This window comes from Argiope bruennichi, chromosome 4 (genome assembly GCF_947563725.1).
Source record: "Argiope bruennichi chromosome 4, qqArgBrue1.1, whole genome shotgun sequence".
Lineage (NCBI taxonomy): Eukaryota > Metazoa > Arthropoda > Arachnida > Araneae > Araneidae > Argiope > Argiope bruennichi.
Genome location: NC_079154.1, coordinates 83,250,084 through 83,261,456, shown reverse-complemented (window position 1 = coordinate 83,261,456; position 11,373 = coordinate 83,250,084). Strand labels below are relative to the sequence as shown.

At 27.2% G+C, this 11,373-nt stretch overlaps 1 protein-coding gene across 1 annotated transcript; it reads left to right on the top strand.

Annotated features, from left to right (window-relative positions):
- Positions 1–3,229: 3,229 nt before the first annotated feature.
- Positions 3,230–8,200, top strand: LOC129966812 (histidine-rich glycoprotein-like). Its single transcript, XM_056081386.1, has 3 exons — positions 3,230–3,253; positions 4,225–4,337; positions 6,703–8,200. The coding sequence occupies exons 2-3, from the start codon at positions 4,225–4,227 to the stop codon at positions 7,931–7,933; spliced, it is 1,344 nt and encodes a 447-aa protein (XP_055937361.1). The 5' UTR covers positions 3,230–3,253; the 3' UTR covers positions 7,934–8,200.
- The last annotated feature ends 3,173 nt before the right edge of the window (positions 8,201–11,373 follow it).

Genomic DNA, 11,373 nt, shown 5'->3' with positions numbered 1-11,373 from the left:
TTTTTTATATTAGCTCCATATAAAATGTATCTTCTCACAAACATTCTGAATACTTTCCCATTGTTATTTTAAAAACTAAATTAAAACATTACTGAACACAGAAATCAAAATCATAGTAACTATAGAAGCGCACATAATTTTAGAACCTTCAAATAATAAAATATATCATTAGAAAAATTTTAAAAAATAATAAACTTACAAGAACAACATCTGTTGCTGTATTCAATATCCTTGCAAAAAAAATTTGCACAGGCATTCGATAAACTTCATGTGAACCAAACTCAAAATTCTAAATTAAATTAACATAAGCAAAAGAAAAGAATAAAAGCAAACGATTTTTATGTACAAAATTAGTATCACAGACGTTGCCAAATTTAAAGATGTTTTAAATAAATTAAATATTTAGATAGTTCTATAAAGCTTATTTTTACTTAAAATAAATAAAAAAAATTCAGACGATTTTTACTTTTTCCTTTAATTGGTTTAACTTAATAAATATTAAATATTTTTTTGAAAATATTTTTATGAAACGTTTAACAAAAATTTTATCAATTTTTTTTTTATCGTTTGAACAAATAATAATTTTTAGTTATGACAATTAATAAAATTGAATTAAGTTGTAAATTATAACAGACATAAAATTCTAAAAATATACAGTTAAGTCAATCATTGTCCCAGTTAATAAGTTTTAATTTATTAATTTAATCCAACAAATCTCATTTACATCATTTAGTTACATTCGATTGTAACTGCAACCAAAACGAAGAACAAATCATAATAATTTGAATGCTTGCCAATAATAATAGGAAAATTAGAAATAATTAATAAGATAATCAGTAATGAATGACTGATTTAATATTGATCTACAAAGTTTTTTTTAATTATTAAAACATTTTTTTCGTTTCTCATTATTAAAGTCATTCACTTCATTTCACCTATATTTTAAAGATGGAATTTTTTAATAAATTTCATGAAAATTATGAATTATAAAGGTGTTTGTTTTCTTATCATGGAATTCTTATACATTTTTCACTTCTTCACAATTCCGTCATTTCAAAAAAAAAATATTTTGAAATATTTCACAATGCCTGTTTTTTTTATTAATAATGACTTAATACAACTATTTAAATGACTTCAAAACTACTTCAACTATTACAAAAATTATTCATTTTGTATATAATATATAGTTTTGAAGTTAAAGTGAAATTTCGTGCAAATTTAAGACCGGAATTTTAATCAAGCAATATTTTTCTCATCAGATTTCTAGGAATGAGTGAGATTGCAACGGGTTTAATTATCACAACACTATTTTTCAAATTTTTAAATCTTGTTGAAATCAATTCAGAGAAGCCACTCTTAAATATACCTAATAGCTTTCCAGTTCATTTTAATTGTGAGTTGCTCCTGATTTTGATTTTCATTCTGTAAGAATGCGATTGCAATGCTTATAAAAGACTTTATAAGGAATGCAAAATAGCAACAAGTCCATATAACAAATCACTGAAATTATCAATACCATTTTCAAAGAAAAATAAATGAAATATTTATAATATTAAATCTAGTACCAAAATTACTGTAGCTTCGAAATATATATATATATATATATATATATATATATATATATATATATATATATATATATATATATATATATATATATATATATATATTTGCATCTCAGTGTTATTTATAAATAAAAACTAATTATCATTTCTTGCTATTAGAAACATTTTATTTATAGCATTATAATTTTTTACTAATTATTTTGGCTTTAAAATCGTTGAATTATATTCATTTTCTCTAGTTATGATATATATAGAATTATTTTGACACAAACTTCATCATCCGAGAGGAAGAACACATAGTTAAATCACTTACTACGCCCATAATTACCTCTCTTCAAATTTACACCCTAAACAAGCAGAAAATGATAGCTATCCAATAGCTTTCATGTGCACCACACACCCACACTTATACTCAAGCCTATGACCATCAACGGTCTTCTTTGACATCAGAACTTGAAACCAATGTCGATGCCTGTTTTTGGGACTCTATATGTATCCGTTTATCTAGTTATGGCATTATTCTGTTGGACTTTCTAATCAATCTGAAATTTTGAATTCTCTTTAAAAGTTGAAAATCTTATGTAGCACTACAGTAAGTATTAAAAAATATATAGATTTAACATATAGCTTTATGTGTTTATCATAAATGTCATGAAAAATTTCAACCAAGCAATAATTTCTGAAGATGAAGTTATTAATGAAAATGGCTTTTAAGAAATATTTCGAAAAAGAGTATCTAGATGTCTTCAAGATATGATATAAGATCTAATTTTGCCTTCCCTGATGAAACCAACGTCGTAATTATATATATATATATATATATATATATATATATATATATATATATATATATATATATATATATATATATATATATATATATATATATATATATATATATATATATATATATATATATATATATATATATATATATATATATATATATATATATATATATACATATATATATATATATATATATATATATATATATATATATATATATATATATATATATATATATATATATATATATATATATATATATATACATTTCAGAATGAAAAAGAAAGCCTACTTTTAAAGGGAAAGTTAAGAGATTTTTTTAAACAAAAAATTAATTACTATTCTTTAATCAATATGGATAATTTATGTTTAGCTATAAATGCAAACGAACACTTTTAAATTCATAATTCTTTATTATCACAATATCTATTAGTACAACAAAACACAAACAAACATTATACAAATAAATTTTCAAATCTTTATTTGTTTTCCTTTGTATCACAAGAAAAAAAAGAAAAATGTATTAAACTTAACTTCTCATTCACTTCCCTACTTCCGAAATCTCTTTTCCCACACAATTTTTATCACATCAACCCAATGCTCTCTTTTGCTTACGAGAGAGAGAAATTGTAACAGAACAAATGAGATTTGATTGACAAAATAGGGGATCATTTTCTCCTCAGTCCGTGTTGAGTGTGAGAATTTCTATGTGTCGAAAATTACTGACCATTGGCGAGAGCGAGAGGTCCGTTTCGCCTGGATGGTTGATTCTAATTATCTCGTATGAAGGAAGTCATTCATATCCATGTGTTGTTTTTGTGAAATATTTTCTTGAAGTATATAAGGGAAAGACAGACTTTCATTTTCATCGGCGGACACAACCAATCACACCTCCAAAGGTACTTTCATATCTTGCTTTAGTTTTCAATATTTCTTCGATTTTGTAGTATGTAAAATTTTAACAACTAACAGCTTCTAGAAATTCTACAATGATCTAGCTTAAGGAATTCGGCAACATTTCAGCAATACTCTGTATTCTAGAAATATTTTAATATAAAACTATCTAGATTATATCTAAAGGATTGAACATTTCTAAAATCAGAGTTGAATCAAGTTTGTTAATATTTCGGCAATATTTTATGCTTTAGGAATTCATAAAAAGCTTAGCAACGTATAGTGTGTATCTGAATGATCAGATTTCGTCTGAAATCATAAAAATATATTAAAATTTTATCATATAATAATTTTATTACTGATTGTCAATTGTTGCTTGATATATAAGAACTCCCTAAAATTATATTTGTTCAATTGTTTAATGAATAGAAATTTTCGTTATGTTCTGCTACCGCAAATAATTCATCCAAATATAATAATTTGATAATCTTTCAAACAAATCTATAATTATAAATTAAGACAAACTTTGAACATTATTTGTGTTAGAATATTATTAAAGTAATTTTTCTTTAAAAAATATTTGAAATAGATTTTATGTGTTTGTTTCCAATACTTCTTCGTAATATAGATAATTCCTAAAATAAAATTTATGCTTAAAACAATAACATAAATTTAATATGAAATTTGTTCAATAGAAATAGAATATATGTATACAATATATGTTCCATTTTTCAAATATGTCTAAATTTACTTTTGTTTGGGATATTCATTTTTTTCAAATAAGAAACCAACAACTTTTTGTCTAGTCCATTTAATCTTTTATGTACTGTTTTTAAAAACTAAATGTTTTCTAGACTTTAATACTAAATCTATATCAGAATATAATACATTTTATTTCATTTTGAACTGCAATTATAAAAAAATATATTTCTTTGTAATACATAGACTTAACTTTGTGCTTTCTTTTATTCAACAGATGCGGTTCCACTTTCAACTTTTCGCTGCTCTGCTGTTGGCTTTTGCCGTGATCGTTGCAGCAGAGCCAGAACCAGAACCTGAACCTGAACCAGAAAGGGAATATGAACTCAAGTGAGTTTTTAAAAAATAATTTAGCATTAACACTAAAGATTTTTAATCTAAATTTGATTAACATATTTAAGCCAAGTATCATGTGGAATTCTCTTTTCTATCTGGGCAAACTATAGAATTATTTCACTATTTATGTATATGCTTTTATGCTTTAAAATTGTATTAGTTTCAAACAACTGAAGGAAAAAAACTTTATAATCGTAGCAGAAACAGATCGAGCTTTATAAATAATAGATTTCCTTTTGAATTTAGAGATGCAATAGTCTTTAAAAAATTTATAGCTGTGGGAAGAATTTGCTTTGATATTTATTTTCGAAATTTTCGCCAATAAGGTGGATAAAAATATGAAATTGAGTGAAGATATCTTAATTTATTTATATAATTAATTGTACTAATCTAACACAAAATAAAATAAAATCTTTAATTTTTTTTAATTCAATAACGTGTTCTTCAGGTGGAAAATATAGCGTTTCTTTTGTTAAAACAATTTATATAATGAAAATGGTAGCCAAATTAATTTTAATATGTTATATTACATTCCAAAAATTTTCATGTTACTGATCAGTTTATGAATAACATAATATCAAAGACAGTAAGGTTTTACAAATAAAATTTTATAGAATTGAACTTTTAACAAAAACGCATCTTATGCAAAAGAACAACTAAAGTAAATAAAAAACATACTTAAAATTTCCCGTTCAGTATTAGTTAATGGTTATTAAGTGTTGAAAATATGTATTATTTTCTGTTAAATTATTTGATATAGCAGCCGGTGTAAACAGAAATTATATATAAGTATTTGACATCTAATCTTTAAAGTATTATTTAATTCGGTTTCACAAAATTACTTTGGCTAAAATTTTTAAATAATAAAAACAATTATTTTAAATCAAGATTGCTTAATACTAAAGGATTCTTGTATAAAATATATTTTCCTTACTATTGTTTTGTATCTACCATTGCCAATGAAATTCTTTTGATAAATAAAAATAATAGTGTTAGACGAAAATGAAAAGCATAAAGCATATTCATAAAATTCATTTTGCTTTTTCTATTTTCAAAAGTTTTATTTTATTCTTATAAAATCTATACATTTTGCTTATAACTTGAATTCTAATCATAAACATTGCAGCTGAATATTTTCAATATTGTTTTTACAATTTTGTTCAATTATTCTTTGAACATTAAATCCATAACATTTGAAATACTAATCTTTGTAAATCTGTTGCTTAAAATATTTATTCTTGGCTTGAATTTGTTGAATTTAAAGACATAATTAAACAAAATAAGTATCTGCAAAATTATTTAACGAGTATGAAAATCGTTTGCAAGAATATTTTTGAATTTCGATCATAAGAGATTCATAAAAATATGTTTGGCTATTATTTAATTTCTTTTAATTATGAGAAATTAGATTGGAAATGAGCAATAAAATTTCTTTAAAAACGACATAATTTTATTTCTAATTTTATCGACATTCATGTTTCTTTTATTTGCATATAATTTAGATTACATTAACAGCATATATTTAAAACCATGGAAAATTATCTAACCCTTTAGAATGAAAATTTTTTATGTGCATGGTGTGCATTTCGCATGATTTAAAAAGAAATAAATAAAATGTATAAAAAGAAAATAAAAATTAAAATCTTAATTTAAATTAAATAGGGCTGTAAAAAAGTAAAAAAAAAACATTTTATGTTTATGTTTGAATGATCTATGCAATAAATTTAAAAAGCTAGCTGAAAATATCAGTTCAACCTCAATTCAACATTTCAGTTTCTTTAATATTTAATATTCAGCATGAATATTTAATTCTTATTTTGCCAAAACCAATAATAAATAACTAAATATTCTGTAATAATTACTTGTGTTATAGATTTTTCATATAAATTAAAGGCAAAATCATAAAACTTCAATATTTGCGCCCATCAGATATCAAATTTTCTACATTTTTGAATTTAAGAAAATAATTTGTATTTTAAGACTGAAGGCAACAGAATACATCGGATTTATTATACATCCTTTAATTCTTGCTTTAATACAATGATTGGAGCAAAGATTTTGGCGGAATTCAAGAAATTAAATTTTAAATGTCCTTTGAGGTGTCCTTATTTTAATTACTTTGAAAAATGAACAAATTTTCAAAAAACAGCAATTTTAATACAATTAAACATTTCCGATTAATTTATGAATGAGATGCTAATTTCAATATTTTAGGCTTCATAGAAAACGATTTTAAATTACTTCTACATTTCTTCTTTATGTAGGATTTCTATAATGATAAAAAAATCATTTCATCTTTATGTAGGATTTCTATAATGATAAAAAAATCAAAACTTATTATTACATGTTTATTTTACAGGCCTGATCCAAAGCATGTCATTGTCTTGAAAGACGAAACAGAACATTTCCATCACCATCATCACCACCACCATCATCATCACAAACACGGACATGATCATAAACACAAACACGGTCATAAACACGAACACGGACACAAACATGCACATGGTCATAAACATGGACATGTACACAAACACGCACATGGACATAAACATGATCATGCTCACAAGCACGCACATGGACACAAGCATTTGCATGGTCATAAGCACGCACATGGACACAAGCATTTACATGGACACAAACATGCTCATGCTCATAAGCACGGTCATGCACATAAACACGGTCATATTCATAAACATGCACATGGACATAAGCATGGACATGCACATAAACACGGACATGAACACAAGCACGGACACCTTCATAAGCATGAACATGGACACAAGCATGGTCACGCCCACGTACATGGACACAAACACGGTCATGGACATGCACATATCCATGGACACAAGCATGCTCATGGTCACAAGCACGGTCACCTTCATGCTCATGGGCACGGACACAAACACGAACACGGACACAAGCATGGTCATCTCCACAAGCATGCTCACGGACACAAACATGGACATGGTCACTTGCATAAACATGGACATGAACACGGACACAAACATGGTCATGCACACAAGCATGGGCACGAGCATGGTCATGCCCACGCACATGGACACAAACATGGACATGGTCACAAGCATGCTCATGGACATGCTCATGCACATAAGCATGGACATGGTCACGTTCATGGTCATGGTCATAAACATGGGCATGCTCACGAACATGGTCACGCACACAAACATGGGCACGCACATGGTCACAAACATGGTCACCATCATGGACACAAATGGATTGGATATATTACTGGCATTAAAGCCCATCCTCATGCATTGGAAGCCGAAGAACCTAAAGAACTTCTACAACACGAATTAGCCGTTGAACCTGAAGCAGAAGCAGAAGTTTTGGATGTAGATTCTGAGCCCTTGAGAGAAGAAGTCGACCATGAAGGATACGATGTCGAAGATGAAGAATTGGCTTTAGATTCTCAAGTAAAATTTCAGCCTGCCTTGCCAGCAGGAAAAGCTTCTACTTTCGAGTACAGGCATTTTGGAAACTCGAGCCCTCTGATTGCTGGCTTAGGAGATCTTAAAGCACAAGCTTCCAATGTGGAAAAGAAAGTGATTCCAGCTGCTGCTGCTTGAAAGCAGGAAAGCGTTCGGATTATTGCCAAAATCTGTTGAACGGGCTGAGCTGATTAGAAGAAACAAAATAAGAGTTATCGAAATTCTAAATAATTTGACTCAGCTCTGATGTGCCTTTAGAATCCCAACGAATGTCCATACTTCCTTCTACGGACTCTATATTTATTCTTGAAGCTGTGTGATATTGTAAGATTTATATTTCTGTGTGACCATTATAATGGCTATAAGTTTGTAAGTCATAAAATGTAATACACTCAGTTAGGTTTGGTGTAGAACTATTTATTATAGAATGGTTTCTATTTGCTTAATAAATATTTTTGGAAAAGAATACTTCTTTTGAGTATTAATACATTAGCAATATACATCCAGTTTTATGGAATTGATAATCTGCTATCATTCTAAAGATTCTATATTCAGTATTACATCCCATACTCAAGATTTGAAATATTAAATTAATTCAAATCGCTTCCTCCTTAATTATAATGAATAGAAATATTTTAAGGTCCTATAATGCGGCAGTTGTCTTTATTTTAACAATTTTAAATTACAAGAATCTTTTCTAATCAGTGTTTGACATAGAAAAGAAAATGGCATTAAATATTTATCAAATGGATGTAGCTTCGTTATAGAATGCTTAAATGAAATTACCAAATCTAATTTCTATTTATAAAACAATGATCAAATAATTATAAAAGTGAACATAATAATAAAAGAAAACAAAAGGATTTTAATAATATTGCAGACAATATCAAACAATAAAAAATAACATCAAAACAAAATTTGACTTATTTAAAACCCTCCTAATTAATTCTTTAGTGTACTGTAAAATATGGCTCTGCATCATTCGAAACGATAGAAGATCCTCAACAATATCCATATTTTTGCACGAACCTGGTTTCATCCTCAAGCCTCGCAGAAAAATAAGAGAAATCAGTAATTTTGTTATTTATATATTTAAAGCTAATCGTTAAAATATTCCCCACCAGATCCTACATAACCATATACTCTGAACTAAATATTGTTTTTGTTCACTTCAAAATATATAGATTGCAAGATATTTTAAAAAGGATTCTTTCGGAATTTTCTCTACAGTTCTTGAGTAAAGAACATAAACAAAAATTTTCCCATCTGGCTGTCTATTTTCAGTTATGATATTCAAAGACACACTGGATATCATGTAGACTGAGAAATTTAATTTCAAAAATAATCATTTGGTACTCAAGAAGGTCTAAAAAAATAAAGTATGATCAAAATTTTGAGGCTGATTTTTTAAAGATTATAATGATTTCTCTTTCGATTCTAAGGAATAAAAAAAAAATAATGAATTGCAATAGTTTTCGTAAAACTTTTCTTGTCTTTCATTTTTTCCTTGCTTTAAGAATGATAGTAGAAAAGCAATTTTATAATGAATGCATTTTATATGCCGCTTTAAATATTCATGAAGTAACAAAAACACCGGCGCTTCATCCAGCCAGAGAACAAAAAACGAATGAGAAAAAAAAAAAAGAACAAAAGTCTTTGTTAGTTTTGTAGCCTTTTTTCTTAAAGAAACAAAACGCAAGCACTTTCTAGGTCCTGAACTTTTAAGTTGAGTGATTCCAGGGCAATCCGCCGAAAATCTCCCATCCGGAAAGAAATTACCAGACTTTTTGAAGGTTTCGATCCTCTAGAAATAAATAAAAGATAATAGAATAGGAGATACTAAGTTTGAGAAAGGAAGTAATCAAAGTTTTACTCTAATTGAAAACAATCGCCTTCTAACTTCTTTAACAATTAAGATAGAGCAATTCATTGACTAGTTTTTACGCAACTTGTCAGTAATCGATGTTGTTCTTTACATCAGTATATAACTAAACTGCGGAGAACTTTATTATCAAAAATTTGTGCTTTTCTTTCAAGAAATGTTAGTGGGCAAAATATGGATGCAGCGGGCATCTTTTCGGGCTTATGAACTTGTCCAACTAGTGTAACAATTATTTATTAGAATTAGAAGTTTAAATATATAATTTCAAAAATATACAAAAAGTATATAGATAGGAGAAATTCACAGAAGCAGTTAATTAGTTCCTATCTGAGTCTTTACTGAAGTTTTAATGCACCAGAGGGCGCTACTTATACTGCATAAGACAAAATTGCAGTTGATGTTAGCGAATCACTAATTACCTCTTTGGCTCTAGCAAGCAGCTCATCGAAAGACATGTGGCTGATAATGTTGAATATTTGAATTTATAATGGTTCAATTTCCTAGAAAAATTATCACTTAATGGCCAATAATGCAATATTAAATAAATAACACTCATGGAATAAAAGACATTTCCATAATTTCACTCGACTAATATTAAAATGTTCTAAAAATAAAATTAAAAAATTAAAATCTTCGGATAAATTCTCTCTCTATAGTGTGTGTGTGTGTGTATGGTGTAGTAAAAAATCCCTCAAATTCTTTATTAGAGACTTTTCATTGAACAAACAAATAAAAATTTGGCACGTTGTTCCATCTTCGGTAGTAAGTGCTTACAAAGAAGCTAATTTTCAAAATTTGAGCAACATTTTTAATTAACAATTAATCAACATTTCACCGTTTTTCCTGGATAATTTCAAAGCGTATTATTATAAAAAAAAAACATTTTAAAACCACTTCCAAATTCAAAAGTACGTTAAATCCATTTTATTTCTGCATAATGCTTTCCTCTAATTTTAAAAAGTTTTTAACTGTATTTTTAACTATATTTTATAACAAAATTTTTCATTACTTTATATAATCAGTTTATGTTCAATTCATTTTGAACTGTACCGATTAAAGATATATTTAATATCCAGTATTATGCTCCGTTTTTATTTCAGAAACCTCAGTTCCATGGAACATAAATGTGATTGTCAAGTAAACTATTTATCCATCGCAAAAAAATAAAAATATTTATGATCGTTTATGCGTTTGTTAGCTCAATCTCATTTCTCTTTTGTCATGATAAAAACAAAATATGGCCTTCTTCGTTGTACAAGGGACAGGGCGAAAGATCAGATAAAGAAACGATTTAAAGGTCTAGATACATATACAATAGAAAAAGAGTACGTGGTTTCGGCACATAAAACAGGATTTTCGTCTGTTATATGGTACTATGAAGTTAATAACAAGATATCATCATCGTATTTATGCCCCAGAAGACTTGAGATGATTGGTGTATCAATCTATTTCCTCTATTGAGATTTCTAAAAAAATTGTATTAAATAATTTGAAAAGTATAAAAAATATCTCAAATTATTTTTGTATTGCCGTAGACATACATTTCAGTGATTTATTAAAGTCGTTGATAGTTCACGTTCTCAGAACATAGAAATTGGAGAGGAGACAACCGAAGAATTATTGCATGCAACACACATATTTCTAAAGGTTATAAAAAGTTTTTCACGTTATGAAACAAGTCTTTCAGATTACTCTT